Raw genomic sequence first — 17,374 nt, 5'->3', positions numbered from 1 at the left:
ACAGACAGTCTTAAAAATTCATAATCTTAAAAAAAACTTGTATGCAATCTGACAGTTCAAATCTGACAGTGTCTTGTCAGTGTCAGTTTGAACTGTCAGATTGCATACAAGTTTTTTTTAAGATTATGAAAATTAAGACTCGTCCGCTGGTGGGGTTTCTCCAATATAATATGAGTGAAGATCGTGTTTTCTTAAAAATTCATACCCTTTCCGCTATGGTGCGTTTGGTTTCTCCAATATAATATGAGTGAAGATCGTGTTAGTTTAAATCAATATACTTCTAAGTTGAACTAATTTTGAGGCGTTTGCAGAAAATTCCTATGATTTACTGTGCCTGTCGTTCGTATTTGGCACTGCCTTCTAATTAAGAGTTTTGTTATAAGCCAGTATTTGTTGCTTCATTTAATCTTCGTGTTCCTTGACCGGGTAAACATGACCCATTTAAAAATTTAATGTAAATTCTGTAAATCATTTACAAATTTTAATAAATTTAAAGTCATCAGAAAAACATAACCAAAACATAACTTAATAAAAAATATAGGCTCAAATTTTTGCACCTTTTCTGATGACAAGGTAACAACCAAATGGCCGCTGTACACATGTGGCCAACGGGTCCACCAACCCTTGGTGGAACCCCTTGGCCAAGCGTGTATAGGGCTACTTGGCCGTATGTTGGCAGTTGGCGCTTGCGCTGGCCGGCCAACCGATTGGTGTCGGTTTTTTGTCCACACATCAAAGGATCTTGGCGCCAATGGCCAACTGCGTTTACACGTTGGCGCTTCATTCAGTTTGTCGTCAGCCGTCAGAGAGGACAGTAGTGAAATATTTACGAAAATAATAAGTTTATCCATGCCAATAATAGTGTTGATTTTAGGAAATAAAATAATCTTGCAAATGTTTAATGTATTGTCAAAAAAAGACAAATGTGCTTATCAAAATATTAAAAAAATTGATAATATTTCAAATAATTTAATTTTACTACGGGGTTATTACTTTTTAATCCAATTTTGCAGACAACGTAAATGACCTAGAATTTCCTAGCCTTTTCCATTCCACGTCCATCTTTCATGAAGAGCCAATGCCAAGTGATTGGTTCACCAATGTGTAAACAGTGGCTCTTATCTTCGCCAAGGGGTACCACCAAGGGTTGGTGGAACCGTTGGCCACATGTGTACAGCGGCCATAGACTACGTTGACAACTTGTTTGACCATTGTTTGACCGGCCATGTGGTGTGACGGTGGTACGTGACGTCATCGTGACACCACTTTCCATTACGACAATATAATTATGACTGCTAACTGCTATAGACGGTCAAGCAAATTTTGTCACAACGAGGCGCAAAATTCAAATGTTCTATTGACGATGCACACGCTTTATGTAGATAATTGTCCCTACATTTTTCGATATTTTTGTGACACGATTTGCTTGTCCGTCTTATATACATCCCTGCAGACATAAAGATTATTTAGATCGTGCTAATACCGTCGGTCCATATTTTTTCTATAATATGGCTATGGGCCACATAATAAAATAAAGCCTACCTCATCATCATCAAATCATTTTCTACCACGCAGTCCGCCTCGCAGAACTGCAAAGCTGTAAAACAGAGTCACCAAAGAGTATTGAATCACTACGTCATCACTGCACCTAAAACCCCTAAAACCATGTCGCCCGCCACGTCTGTCTGTTTTTTTTTATACCACGTCGGTGGCAAACAAGCATACGGTCCGCCTGATGGAAAGCGGTCACCGTAACCTATGGACGCTGCAACTCAAGGAGAGTACAAGTTCCATGGAGGGTTCGGGTTGCCGACGACTTAAAGGATAATAGACGGAACAAGTTAGTTCCGTAGGTCCCTCCTGTTTGTTTTTGTGTTAGCGATGATAACTCACTACGGATCAAATACGGATTTTGAATAGAATGATTTTTGAGAAAGAATTAGGCACAATATATTAACATTTGTTAAGGTTTAGTTTTAAATTGATTAAAATATGACGATATTTGGTAATCAAGTTTTTGAGGTTTGGTTTTCGAATACGCTGCCCATACTTGAGATATGACAAAAAAATGTATGGTAGAATTTTAACCACTTTATTATATAGGTATATCACATGTCTATTTTTACGGATAACTTACGTCACCATTTTTATTATTGAATCCCCGTGCGTATTCGCTAGTAATAATAAATAAATAACATGGTGGACTCTAAGCCTCCCCACAGACGAGTCTTAATTTTCATAATCTTAAAAAAAAACTTGTATGCAATCTGACAGTTCAAACTGACACTGACAAGACACTGACAGATTTGAACTGTCAGATTGCATACAAGTTTTTTTTAAGATTATGAATTTTTAAGACTGTCTGTGGGTCAGATTGCATACAAGTTTTTTTTAAGATTATGAATTTTTAAGACTGTCTGTGGGGAGCCTAAGAGTATTGAATCACTACGTTTTGGTGGACTGCAATAATCAACATACATTCACGATACAAATCGTCAAAGATTGTCAAGCCAGTTTCATCACTAGAAAAAAATTTAGGAATCATTGTCCTACCATCCTATACTAAGCCTGAATGACTTCCGCGCTTTTTCTAGTGATAAACATGTTTGACCGGCTATATTTCGAAAATTTGCAAAATCTGTAAAGCCCATTATACAGTTAGCTGTCATGTGTCAACTGTCATGCACGTGAAACGTCAACGCCACCCTACGAAATTATGAATGCTTCAGTGGTGAAAGGAATCGGGAACGAGAGATCGACTGTGTTAACATGAAACAGTGTCCTCGATGTGATTATATAAATTTATACTTGCTATACTGATAACATTTTATGTGTGCAAAAGATTTAGTCCATTAATATTTTTATTTGGTCAATCAGGTCCTCCTAAAATTTTATAAGGTAAGTTTTCAACTTACCTTTTAACGCTTTGGATTCATCTTTAATGTGAATGATTGACAATTTGATTAGACGATAATAATGGTATACACAGCAATAATTAAGAGATCTATAGGTTTGGTGATTGTATTCGCATGTACTACTTGCAATTGTGTAATGCATGACAGACAACAGCTCTGTAGCAAGAAGTACTTAACTGGATAGTTAGATCATGTAAGTGAAAGGACTTGTGTAGTTCGCGTATTACCATTGCGCTCGCCGGTCGTCCCTTATATTACAGCAATGGTTATATGGTGACGGTTTAATTAATTAATATTTATTGTATTGTGTTGTTTATTTACTACAAATTGAAGTAGTTATAATTCATGTATGCTATATACATATAGGTAACAATGTTACGATATTACAAATGTATTTCTTGAAGTTTTTGCTAGGGTGTATAGTACACTATTTACTTTGAAGTGGTTATCAATGCTTAACCTGCTATTGTTGTGAGAACTGTCAATAAATAATTAATATAATTATAAATTTTTGAGTGATGTTACAGTAATTTTGTTGTAAAAAAGCAGGTACAATTGAGTTCAAGACATACAAACACAAATATTGCATCCAAATATCAGACGGACTACATTATATGTACAGATTTTACCGTTAAGTCCCTTTATGAATGCACTGGTAATTTATATAAAATCATTAATTAATATCATCATTTCAGCATGGCTTTGTTACATCCATAGTCATTAAAATTTTTCAACATTGCAGGCTGATTTATAAACTCTTCATTTGATTTAATAACAGTTTTGAATGAGCAAGGTTTCCAAACTTATATGTTTGTAATAACAAGTGTGCTGTTACGTACAACAGTTCAGTTTTGCTTTGCACACACTAAGGGCCAGTTGCATCAACCACATTTCACAGACACATCATCGTCACGCAGCAGATGTCTATGGAACTTCCCATACAATAAAATTTAACGAACGCTTTAACGGTGACAGACAGTTTGATGCAACCGGCCCTAAATAAGGCACCTGGTTTATACGAGACGGTATTTCAGAACGTTATCATGGATCACAGTCAGCATGAGGGACATCACATGGTCTACGAGCACATGGGGCATCATAACATGCGTGAAGGGGAAACTGTGAGTTATTACTTATATGGGATCCCTTTCTTTCCCATAAACTTATTGTTCATAATTTCGTTAGTCAGAAGTTGTTATTCATATATTTTGTGGTCATAAACATTACTAGTCATAATTTTTGTTACGAATAACGTTTAATGGTTCTAACAATAACAAACCACAATATTGAATATCATAATCTCAAAAGTCATAAAGTTGATGAGTATAAAATTGAAAAGTATAACAATAATTATTCAGAAATATTATTAGGCATATATTTTGAAGCCCTACTGATTGTTCTGCATATAGATTTAATGTCTAAAATTCCTAAAGTATATTATATTTCAGACATACATATAATTACACAGAAAATTTTTATACATAAAATATTATTTATGACTTCCAAACAAAAAGTAACCCTATTCCTCAGGTAGGTTGTTAGTTTCCTTTGAATCCTTACAACGGAAATAGGAGCCCCGAGTAGCGGGGCTCCGTCTACTCATTGGTGGAACTAAATTGTTTTAAAAATAACCCTTTTCCTCGTGTAGGTTCGTTAGTTTCCTTTTGTACCTTAGAGCGGAAATAGGAGGCCCGCGTAGCGGGGCTCCGTCGACTTATTGGCGGAACAAAATTGTTTTAAAAGGTAACCCTTTGCCTCGTGTAGTTAGTTTCGTTAGTTTCTTTTTGCGAGTTATCTTCTGTCCTTAAAAGCCAATATAGAAGTTGTCGACGTCAGCTCCTTGGCGAGACCAATTGGTTTAATAGGTGCCATGAAAATTTAATAAATACTGAGGAAGTTAGTAAGCCAAATTACAACTTACGAAAATGCAGACGATAAAAACATTGCAACATTTTTTATGGGAAACAATAGAGATCCCATTGAATGCCATTAGTGAAGAAACACATGGTTAGTAATCATTATGACTTGTGATAAACTCTTTAGAACAATTATTCCCAATAAGTTTATTTCCTTCAATATTATGGATTTGTACAACTATGGACTTTGATTGTTATGGCTAATAAATTTTATGACTAACGATAATTATGACTTTCAAAAATCGGAACTACAATTTCTTACGTTCAATTTTATGACTAGTGATAATATGACTAAGAAAAATCATGACGGAAAACGTTATGGATAGTAAAGATCGGACTTCAAAAATTATGGGAACCAATAGAGACCCTACTTATATTCATCCTTAACAATTATCACCTTATTCAAGAATATCTACAAGCCCTATTATATTAACCCTTTCTTAACACATTTGCTGCGGTACCAGGTTGAAATACCTTATACAAAGTATGGTTTATTATGAGTTTAATGCAGTGAATATTTTCTATGAAAATAATTTAATTTGTTCTTAGAATTTAAAAGTGGATAAAAACTAGACAATGGTCGAATGTTTTCTGAACTTATTATTTTAGCACAGTCTTTTTATACGACATACATAAAAGAAATATGAAAATATAATTATGGACAATGGCTTTAGTTTCCAGTAATCTGAATTTTCCTCTAATCCGGCACCTGCCAACAACAATGCCTGATTATCGAGATTGTACTGTATTTGTGTAATATAGATCGTCAATCTCGAATCCGCTCTCTGCATCCGCTTCCTAAACGCTTACCCCCTTATTCATAAACATACTCTAAAGTTATCAAACCGATAAAGTTCGTTCGTCCTTTTCTATATATACGTCGTCAATACGTCGGAAAGGGACAAACGAACTTTATCGGCTTGATAACTTTAGAATACGTTTATGAATAAGGGGGTTATAGTACAAGTCAGTAACATTTGAGAAGTGTAGTAGTTCTGTATGCATACATTATTTTCCTATGATTGATTGAATCTGTGTAATGGTCAATGGGTATAGACAACAAAACAAATACATTTCTCACTCATATTATAATAAAGTGATTACAAGGAGCGGGCCGCGTGCCGCGTCTTCGTGAATGAGACAACTATAAAAACTAATCAATTAATCACCATGATTGTTTGTAAAAATAATATTTACCATCAAACAGGAAAACAAAGTTTTTTTTTAAATTTGTTTATTTAAGTAGACGCATTACGGTCTACTGGTAACGATATTAGATGCGTAAGACCCGGGATCGATTCCCGACTCTGCCACCTGTGGACTAGATGGTTTTTTCTTTATTGTGTGATATCTATTCTAATAATTATTATTACCATGTTATTCCTTTACAGATAAAGATGAATGACGTTACAACCCCAAGCGGAGGCCATGCGGGCCACCAGGGCCACCAAAGCAGCCATAATACTTCACATTCAATGGCCATGACTGTAAGTATTAACAATTCTCTAAAATACAATGTTCAGACGGTGTCTGGCCTGTCTGCTAAAGCCACGGTACGATCTATCGCTTCGATCGATCGGACAGATATCGTAAGCGATCGGTCGCATCGAAAGTGCCAGCCACACACGAGGCGATCGATCGTTTACGATATCTTAAAACGATCCCCCCGCCTCGCCCCCGCCACCGTTATTCGCACTAGACGGAATAATAAAATCAGTAGGTAAGTATGAAATAATAGTACATTATTACGATACAAGTGCGTAAAAAAGGAAGTTCGAAACGAGTGGCGATAAATTAAAACACGACCGAAGGGAGTGTTTTAAATCAACACGAGTTACGAATTTCCTTTTCGCACGTGTATCGTACGACGTTTTTCAGTACAGATGAGCCTTCGAAGTTTCGACCTGGCATATAATGAACCACTTCTCGCACTAGTGCGTAAAAAAAGCACCATGTGTTCTGTACTGAAAAAATAGAATCGGTGGTCGCAAGAGGCCACACACTTCCGATCGCACGGGATTTTGTTGCGATTTGCGATATCGTATACGATCAAGTAAGTCGTTGACATACATTGATTGATCGTACAGATATATCGTACCGTGAATGGGGGGCTTAAGCCGATGCTCCTGAAGGCATGGATGTTTTTTATGTATGTGATGTATAAGTATTTGTTACAGTGAGGCTAATGGGGGGGGGTCAAATTGTGTAAAATTGTCCTATTTTCTTTACGTTACAGACTCACACCTAACTACACATTGCTGAGGTTAAGCTAGTTTAATTCAAAATATACTTTTATGCTTTCATAGTTTTCAAGTTCATAGTTGTGTAGTGATATGGGTTATGTCACCTTGTAGTTGTAAATCTCATGACCATTTGTCCGCTGAGAACCCATTCTTAACGCCACACAATGACCTGTTTATCGAATAGTTTCTAAACAATGTACTACCAAAGGTAAACACTCAACTCCGACCAAACTCGTAACTGGCGTTGCATGAGAAGTTGGCTACAAAATGCTGGATTCTGTGGCAACTGAGCAAAATTTTGTGTTTAACCGTCATCACTACATAAAATGAAACAGTCGCTTCGCTGCCGGCTGCCCGTCTGTATGCTTAGATTTTTAAATGTGCGCAACGTACGCAACCAATTTTGATGTGTTTAAAAAAAAATAGATAATAGAATGATTCCAGGGGAAGGTATACGTATATAATAATACCTGGGCGAAGCTAGGGTGGGTTGTATTTGGTGGGTTCTGTTGTATCGAAAAATATAAAAAAGAGAACTAATTTAAATGGTGGAGCAGAGCTCGTATTGAATTATTTTTCAAATATAATAATCTGTGATAGAGCTGGCAGACGTATCGATTTGATAAAATAGATCTCTTCATACATTTTATTAATTATTATCAGAATACCATTAAGCATTATTATATTATTTGATACACTAGCAGCTGATACATAACATTAAATATCGTCAACCTAATTTTTTTTTCATGTTGTTCAGTCTAGATTTTACGAATTACGAAAGTTACCTGGCCTTTATCTATTAGGCCAGGCATCCTGCTCACAGCTAATGCGTTACAATACTGTGGAAATGAAAATGATGACGTTCTTTTGTCACTTTAAAGACTCTTACTTTACCAATGCTACTTCTTTTCTAGTTCCATGGCGGCGTCGTTGAGACAATCCTCTTCTCCTGGTGGGACGTAAAAGAGATTGGACCATTCATTGGCTCATTTGTAGCAATCTATATCATGGCCTTGCTATACGAAGGGTAATTTTATTAATAAACTTCAATAATAATGTTGTTTTATCGTGCGTGGTAGTTGAATAATGATGTTTTGTTTCAGCCTCAAGTATTACAGAAAGCATCTGCTGTGGAAAGCGTATGCGGGTCTCCAGTACTGTGCGGTGTCGCCACCTGACAAGGGCGTCCAAAATATATGCAGCCCTGATGAACCTCAAGTTATACAGTTGAGTATCAAACGTTTTTTGAACGATGGCGCTCGTAGTTTATGAATCCCTCGAGGCCGAAATAAATGTTTTCTGACTTTCCGTACCTCGGCAATAATGTACTATTAAGCCACCATATTTTTTTCTCAGTAAAATTGGAGAAAGCTCTTCAATATCATCTTCAGTCAAAGTTAGGTTTAAAAATGTCAAGTTCTAATAAAAACGTTTCATGTTCCACTTTAAATGCTTATTGTTTTTGCGATAGGTATTAAACTTAGCAACACGGTAGATGTTATCAATCCATACTAATATTTTAAATGGGAAAGTGTGTGTGTCTGTTTGTCCGTCTTTCACGGCAAAACGGATCTACGAATTGACGTGATTTTTTAAGTCGAGATAGTTGAAGAGATGGAGAGTGACATAGGCTACTTTTTGTCTTTTTCTAACGCGAACGAAGCCGCGGGCAAAATCTAGTTATATATATTCGGTACAAAGTTTATTTCATAATAAATGCCACTCGCCTTTATGTTAGAAAGTGTCGACCACACCCGATAAAAGTGCAGCCATCATAAGCCTACTGAATTAATTTTTAATTATCGTTGGCACGCGGCATATCAATTTCCGTTTCGTTCAAATTGCCTTTTGAGTTTGTTTTACATAATTAAAAACCAGTTTATATCTTGGTGTTAATACCCAGTGTCAATCTATTTACATAGGTTAGGCTTTACCTAGTAACAATTACTAATGATAGGTACCTAGAATTATTTCTAGCTCATTAGATGGGATGTCTGTTCCTATCTGCAATTACTAATTACATAGTCTACAGGACTAAATTGTGTTAGTAATTTATTTTAAGACATGTTATCGTAATTATCGTATATAGAGAATAGTAATTTGAGTTTTGTCTTTTGCTGTAACGCATGACCACCTTTGCATTTTAGTATTTTGAGCACTTGGTAGAAATACCCGAGGAAGCCCGCTATTTCAGATTATACTAGTGCCCGGTGGATGGACATTTTATTACCCTTAAAGCACACATGAGCGTATTGAGAGCGTGGGCGGAGCGTTGGCGGAGCGCAATGATAGCGGTGCGCCGGACGAACGCTGGCGTTGCGCCCATGCGGACGCCAGCGGGAACTAACGACCGCGGATTGCGAGCGGAATGCGCGCGGAACGCCAGCGTTCGTCCGGCGCACCGCTATCATTGCGTTCCGCTAACGCTACGCTATCAAAACGCTTTATGTGTGGCGGAGGCTTTAGCTAGGGGAAGTTAGTAGCATAGTTTGCTAGCAGACATTTTATAGCAGACATAAATATACTACTTCTAATACATCCACGAATATTCTAAGCGCCTCAGTGTGCGTAGCCGAATGCACAAACGCTCACGATGATATCTCTTTCGTAGCTATCTATCTTTTTCGCTCTTGCGTATTAGCGCGACAGAGCCAGACTATATTTCTGCGGCGTGTCGCGTCGCGTCGGGGCCAGAAATTCGTCTGGTTATTTGGAATATGTGAAAACCGGGGTTGTAAGTTACTCAAGATATAAGCATATCAACTAGTGATAACGCAAGTTTTATGATAGGAATAATTTATCGTAATCAATTACATAAATTAATAAATAATAGCTGAACACATGCGATGTCACGGTCCAGCGCCACCATTGCGAATTATTTGCATGTGCTGTTTATTAGAGTTTAATTTAACGTACTTAACATCTGATACCTATTAATACGAGTATCTACATACGTCCAACCAATTGATATCTTATCTTGCTGATATCCAGTAAGCAGACGTTTATAAACAAGACTACTATGAGGAAAGTGGACGGCGTATTAGCTATGCTTGTTGACATAATTATGCACTGTGCCTGTATCTGAAGGAGTGCAGAACCCATTTTAATTTTTTTAGGATTTATGTGACATTGAGGTTGGCCAAAGTACTATCTTCTAACAATCAGGGGTTCATCCTCCTCCTTGTGTTATCCCGGCATTCGACACGGCTTATGAGAGCCTGGGTCCTCTTTGACAACTAATCTCAAGATTTGGAGGACGCACTAGTTTTTACGAAATCAACCTTCTAACCCGAGGGGCAACTAGGCCTTAATGGGATTAGTCCGGTTTCCTCTCGATGTTCCACGGACCTACTTGTAACTCATTACCTCTAGCACAATTTGCATACCTATCGTTCACAAGTAGCAGTTAAATTACAAGCGCTCGACACTGGACTGTTTGCTAGCAGAACAATTGTTAACCGATCCCTTTGTTGCCGGTTAATAAGGCGTCATCCATATATTACGTCACAGTGTAAGGGGGAGGGGGGGGTCATACTAAATGTGACAATCCCTGTTAAAGGGATACAAAAAAGCGTGACATAGGAGGGGGGGAGGGGTCCAAAAACCTGAAATTTGGTGTGACGTAATATGTGGATGATCCCTAATTGGTAATTCCAGAACATTGACGTGTTACCCTACGGTTGCAATGAAGTCATGAACTCTCTTAACATGATAATTTTAATTTTTGTTTCTCTAATATGGGTACTTGGGTAGATAGAGAGAGGCAAGAAACAAAATTTGTATAGGCTCCTGGATCACACAGAGCGTATGATAGAAGGGAAGTAAGGGAACACATAGGTACTTTTGATGGAGGCGATTTGGTCACTATCACTCTGTCAGGTGGGCAAGTGCAATGATCATTATGTGAAAATGTGAGATTTTATATTCATGTGTAACCTGTACCTCAGTAGAGTGCGATGCATAGATGCTAACACAAGACAATTAATTGATTAGACATTTAGCATCATTTCCCGGATTATTGCAGTGGTAACTAAACACTTATGGTTCTTGTATAGATTATCATGTTAGATAATGATATGAGTAAAATAAATAAATCATGTTATTAGATATTTTTGCAGCCTGTGTAAAGCTTGACCACAAATATTTGACTATTGTCAAGGGGACGCTGTTCTAATGATATTCCGCAACATGGCGCTTAGTCCTATATTTTTCTGGCCAGGCTTTATTATATGTAACCAGTGTATCGACTGCCCCTCGATATCGAATGGTCTTTGCAAACGTTCGTTTAACGTGACTGTTTACTATATAAAGTATGAAATAATCTCTTTTGTCCTGTATGGGAATGTAAACTTGATTCTTAACGACGTAATCCGTCTTTCGTAACCAACTTGGTAGTACATAATGCCTATGAGTAGTAAAATTTTATCAGATTTTATATAACACTTTTTTTTCTTTTAAGGCCAATGCCGCATGCTCTGGAAAGGAACGTGTAAGTAACCTTTTACTTATTAAGTCATTCTTGATTATGATTACGTACAGTTAGCAGCAGAGCTAGTTATGTGACCGAGGTATGCAGATTCGTGATGACGCGTGCCTTGGTTCGTGTTGTCATGCTTATAAAGGTTAAATTTGTCAAATTTGCGCATCGTCTATCGTAGAAAGACACTATCTATAGACTCTATAGTGTGTTTAAGAACGTCTGTAGGTACAGATTGCACTGTATATTGAACTTACAACGGCTCTGCTGCTGACTGTACATACATACTTTTTCAGTTAGCTAGTAGACGTGAAATTATGCGTAGCAAAACACGATAAAATATCGGAATTTAACCAATTAGGTTTTAATGAATATATTTTTGCCAAAATTGGCTACATCTACATAATACAATACAATGTCACGTTTTATTTGAATTGTATATCAACATTATTATAAATTATAAGATACCATCTACTTACTAACATTTAGGACACGAAATTTGAGTCAAGTAACAAGGTTTAATGTTCTGACCTTACGTAATGTATGTAGAAACAGTTACATATAAAGTTACATGTTAAAAGTGACCCTTGTTTTCCAATGTTTTCACCGTTGTAACATAATAGGTGTCGTTGTATGTATTATCCCGCAGACTGAGGTCAGTCTGTCCTACAAAAGTAACAGGCCAGCAGTGATCGATCGTACGCCCGCGGGCTATATAAATGAGATTTTATCTCTGCCTCCGATATTTTGTTAAGATTCATATTTCAACAAGCGAACAATGCATAAATTGATAGTTTCAATTTCGTTTCGGTAACTACAGCGTATGGATAGTATCGTGAGTGCCCAATGAAGAGTAGAGTAGGTAATGTAAGTCTAAATGTGTCGCCTAACTTCAAACTTTGGTAAATCCATTCTGCTATAAGGTTGATTATCTTTCAGCTCTGAATAATATTTTTTTATATAATCATTAATCAACCAAAATGCAACAATTCAAGCAGAATGGATTTACCCAAGTTTGAAGTTAAACTACTCAAATGAAGATTTACTTATTAGGTACTTAATAGTTATTTTCGCAACTAAGATACTATAGTTTAATCTAGTAAAATAATTAAGTCTATACTACTACGAGTAACTAAACAATTTTTGGTGGTATACAGTTATTTTTTTGTATGATTTTTTACAAAATTTGGTGATCAGTTAAACATGCGCGTACGCATTGACTCGCACCGTGGCACTCATTACCGTTCCGGATATACCGGATGACATGCGGTTCGTCATGCGGATGTCACAGTTTCGTTTTCTTTCAACCCCTTATTTGCCAAGAGTAGCTTTAGTAGTTGCATGTGTTCTGCCTACCCCTTTATGTAATGGGATACAGGCGTGATTGTATGTATGTATGTACATGCGGTTCTAATTAGTCTTGTGGGCGGTGACATACTTGCACTTTGGTTACCTCACGTTTTTGACTGATGGATGGACATAATTATGAGCACGTTCGTGGTATAGCATGTCCGTTTTCTTACATCAATTTCGCCATACATTTAACTATAGCGTATTTGATCTTAGAAAAGCGGGCACACCATTTTACTATCACGCGTCGCATTCGCTTCGTAATCGCGTAAAATTGCAACGCAATTGATAAGAGTTGTTTTCCCAACAGGCCAAGAATGCTGAGCTGTGCGCACGCGTACCAAACCTTGCTGCACGGTCTCCAGGTGTTCATAAGCTACATGCTGATGCTTGTGTTCATGACGTACAACACGTGGCTCTGCATGGCGGTGGTCCTCGGCTCGGCAACCGGCTACTTCTTCTTCGGCTGGCGCGAGTCCGTCGTCGTCGATTTCACCGAACACTGTCACTGACACAAACTCAAATAACGACCTCGGGCGGGGCAAAAGACGTACTGAATGACATCCGGTTTGGCTATGGACGAACAATAATTCATTGTTTATTTTTAAGCATAAACGTATGCTGTTACGCACATACCTAAACAATATAAAAAATTAGAGCTTTGCCTAAAGATGCTAAAACAGCGTACCTACTAGTACATATGAAGGTATGCATCATTGTTGAATGTCCTTGTTATTTACAGAATAGATATGGCTCACCTATTCTGTAAAGTTATTCCATGAATTACATTCCTTTTCCTTGACAAGTCCCTTGAAACTGTGTAATTGGAATACCAAGTAAATAAAATGATGGTGGTGATGTGGTTACTTGCACAAATAAACACAGAGTTGATAACAATAAACGCAATTTGTTTGCTAACTACCAGAGAAAATTCCTTCTCTTGGTCCTTTTGAGTACTTGGTATTTACACTAAACATAGGGAGCATCAGTGTAATGTTCTGCCACTAGATGAAAGCCCTATCACAGATGTTTCATTAGCAGCTTTTTTCAGATTATTTCTTATGAATAAATGAAGACATTGATGCATCTAGGCCCTCGTTATATACAGTCTGTGATAGTGGCGCTCGTTACGCAGCCTTCTGCGATATTTCCTGTTACGGTTTTTATTTTGTCAATGTGAATATTGGAGTTTTGTTTTATCGAAAATGTCTAAAAGTACCTATCCTCATTTTTTGAGCATATACTGAAGAGTTATTTTCATAAGGTATTTATGTTTAATCTTTCTATAGCGTCGCCGTTCGTCGTTCGTCAGTAGCCGAATTCGAAATGATCATTTTGCATACGCCTTTTGTGTCATTCTGTGTAAAGACACAGGAGTACAGAAACTGAACAGAGAACAGCTTCCGTACAGTGAAATCCATTACAATCGTGCGGCTTGTGTTTCTCTGCGAGCAGATTACTGCTACTCTACTCCTGGGGTTATGGTGCTTTGGCACCGGTAAGGAGACACGAGGCATAGCGTTAAATTTCATACTGAAGTTGTTTATTGTAAATTTGCCGCTACGCCTTTCTTCATTCACCGACGGTAACGCACCTTGAGTTAGGTATACCTACAGCACATCATGCCTGTGACTACTACAATACAAACTAGTATTAAAATATGTTAAATAATATCCTCGCTTTTTTGTTGCGTAGTTCAAATGAATATATAAATATCGTGTGTAATATTCACGTTTTAAGAGGACACATGTTGTTTAAGTACTTTTGGGCGACGATTTTGATGTTTATTTTAGTACCAGTTATACCTTTATAGACTATTGTATATTTAGAATAATGATATGAATATAAACGCTTTGATCTGTATAAACTAGTATTTTATTTTACTGTATTAAATAATTTCTATATATAAATCACACAGTAAGTACGATTATGATTAGATCCTACGGTGGGGAGCAGCATACACAATAGGCTATAATTCAAAAACTGCAGGATAACATTGGATATAAAAATATGTGTGTTGTCCAACATATAATTTTTTATCAATACTAGATATTTACACTCCGACTTTATTAGGTTCTTTTTTATACTTCCGAGTCTTATACAAATTACTAGAACTAGATTATTCCCTAAGAAATGTTCCGATGTCTGTGACGACAGTGCTTTTTGAGATTAGAACTACTGTTACATTTGTAGCTACAAAGCTGACAGCCATAGGGTCTTTCTGATGTGTGAATTCTTTTGTGGACTTTCAGTGAATTGGCAAAGTTTGACCTGAATGTGCACTGGTCACAAAGAAATGGTTTCTCCGATGTGTGTATCCTTTTGTGTTTGATGAGGTTACAGGACAATTTGCAGGTGTACTTGCAGTCGGGGAAGTTGCAGGTGTAGGGCTGATTTCGGTGAATGCTTAAATGCTTTCTATGTGCTTGTTGACTGCTACTTCTGAAGCAATAAATAAATAAAAATTAGGTGATATTTGTGCCAAACAAAATATAATATGTTAAGGGCATTGGGCATTAATTCACAATTGTCACAAACAAGCTAACAAATAAATAACATATTAAAGATAGTTATAGTCTACTACTAACCCTATTATTCATTAGAAAACGAAACTTACTGGTCGGAATTAGTTAAATAAAATTGTGTTATTCCTTTCTCACAAATACATTAGTTAGTACAACAACAAACAAATAAACTAGGAAAGACAAAGAATTATTAACTCTTATTCATAATATAAGCTTGTATAAAGTATTTATGAATAACACTGTAATTTTGTTTTTAAACAGGCCATGGTAACTAAGTATTCATTCAGTAACAAATTGTTTCATATACATACCTATGTGAGCATACATAACAGGTGATTTCAAGTGGCTTTGGTTCTTTACATTTGTTATCCCACAGTGTTGTTGTATTTTTCTGTAAGCAAAAATAAAAATAAAATTTTCCTATTTTAATTACTATTATAATATTTGATGACTAGAGAGAAGACTCTCTACACTGAGAATAATCCCAGCTGCTCAACAATGTTTGGGATATGTTTCATCACCACTTACAAAGCAAGGACATGCCTGGTTTTTCAACACAGATTGGTCGGGTCCTTTTTCTTCATATTATGCAATCAATTTGTTTAATGAACTGAACAAACGCACATTCAACACAGCCATTGATAAATAATGCATGAAATATATTACTAACCTGAACATAGTCTTGCTTCTCAGCATTTAAACAATTATTATAATCATCAAGATTATCGTCCACATCAACAGCGTAGGTCCCTTGAATACTCTGATAAGTCGTTGATAACTCCGGTTCTTCCAGAATTGAGTCTACTTTAGAATTAGCATCTTCCGCATTCAAGTCAATAAAAGTAATGTTGGGTATGACCGAATGACTTGTTTTGTTTCTATCAGAGTTCTGTTTCTTTGCTCGTCTCAGTAAACGCGATATTATAGATTTCGGTTGCGGAGTAAACTTTATAGCTTTTTCGGATTTCGGCCTACCCCTGACATTACTCTTTTTTGGTGGAGTAATTGGAGTTGGTTCCAAGGGATTCTTTTCTTCCATTTTGAGGCTTGTATTCTATTGATTCAGTAACATTTTTGAAGGAATAATAAAATGTTTAATGTGTATACAGTAGCAGCAGCGAGCGGCAGTCATGTCACGTCAAGTGATCAATAACAGACAGACGGACCGGATCGCGAAGAGGTCGGCCGAACAATATCGAAGTTCATAAATTACCAACAAATGATGAAGATTAGAATTTTACAACCCGGCATCGTTTTTCTCAATATTGTCGGAATATTCTTTTAAATTCTTGTCATTTAAAATCGGTCTTTCCTCTACTTCTTCAATTAAACGACAGATAATGTCGTCTTCAACAATCGGCATTTTAAATTATAATTTTTTCAGATAATAACATACGTTCGCCCAGCCGAGGCGGTTGAATGATAAGAGCCCGCGCCGACGGGCGACGCAACTTTTTTGTCTGCGGCGGCGGTCGGTCTATGGGCTAGTATGAAAGTGCGCACTCGTTGTGACGCAACTTTTTTGTCTGCATGTTCGGCGACAAGCCTGCGACGCAACTATCTCCTTCCCTATTGGTTTCAATGCAAGTGCGCACACGGCGACAAAATAGTCGCCGGTCGGTTGTCATTTTGACAGTTATCACTCAACCGCCTGGGCGACCGTATGTTATTATTCGAAAAAAATATAATTTTAAATGCCGATTGTCGAAGTCGACATTGATATCTGTCGTTGATACCGCTAAAATGACAGAAGTTTACCCTTGAGTGGCGGGGCAATCACGAATGCTACTTATGTTACAAAAATTATAATTACTCAAAAAATGTAGGGATGTTGTGTATAAACCATATATCACTGGATTCATTATGAAACGGCTAAAATCATTCCATAGAAAAAAAACATTCCATTTATGTGAATTTTGCTAGACTCGATCAAATATCAGATGGCTAC

At 36.9% G+C, this 17,374-nt stretch overlaps 2 protein-coding genes across 5 annotated transcripts; one reads left to right on the top strand and one right to left on the bottom strand.

Moving 5' to 3' along the window:
* The first annotated feature begins 2,724 nt into the window (after positions 1–2,724).
* LOC125241261 (high affinity copper uptake protein 1) lies at positions 2,725–14,766 on the top strand. 4 transcript variants are annotated; one of them, XM_048149647.1, is made up of 7 exons: positions 2,725–2,898; positions 3,950–4,036; positions 6,223–6,318; positions 7,989–8,101; positions 8,178–8,300; positions 11,534–11,563; positions 13,212–14,766. In XM_048149647.1, the coding sequence occupies exons 2-7, from the start codon at positions 3,959–3,961 to the stop codon at positions 13,411–13,413; spliced, it is 642 nt and encodes a 213-aa protein (XP_048005604.1). In that variant the 5' UTR covers positions 2,725–2,898; positions 3,950–3,958; the 3' UTR covers positions 13,414–14,766. The 4 variants fall into 4 exon arrangements, with proteins under 4 accessions (XP_048005604.1, XP_048005606.1, XP_048005605.1 ...); XM_048149648.1 differs by lacking the exon at positions 2,725–2,898 and adding an exon at positions 3,169–3,281; XM_048149646.1 differs by lacking the exon at positions 2,725–2,898 and adding an exon at positions 3,544–3,570.
* Positions 14,759–16,649, bottom strand: LOC125241260 (zinc finger protein 271-like). The gene is made up of 3 exons (XM_048149645.1): positions 16,097–16,649; positions 15,738–15,817; positions 14,759–15,343 (listed from the first exon to the last, which is right to left on the bottom strand). Exons 1-3 carry the CDS (start codon positions 16,463–16,465, stop codon positions 15,028–15,030), a joined length of 765 nt encoding a protein of 254 aa, XP_048005602.1. The 5' UTR covers positions 16,466–16,649; the 3' UTR covers positions 14,759–15,027.
* Between the last annotated feature and the right edge of the window lie 725 nt (positions 16,650–17,374).

This window comes from Leguminivora glycinivorella, chromosome Z, assembly GCF_023078275.1.
Source record: "Leguminivora glycinivorella isolate SPB_JAAS2020 chromosome Z, LegGlyc_1.1, whole genome shotgun sequence".
NCBI classification, from domain to species: domain Eukaryota; kingdom Metazoa; phylum Arthropoda; class Insecta; order Lepidoptera; family Tortricidae; genus Leguminivora; species Leguminivora glycinivorella.
The sequence above is the reverse complement of the archived record's forward strand: the minus strand, read 5'-3'. Positions and strand labels throughout refer to the sequence as shown.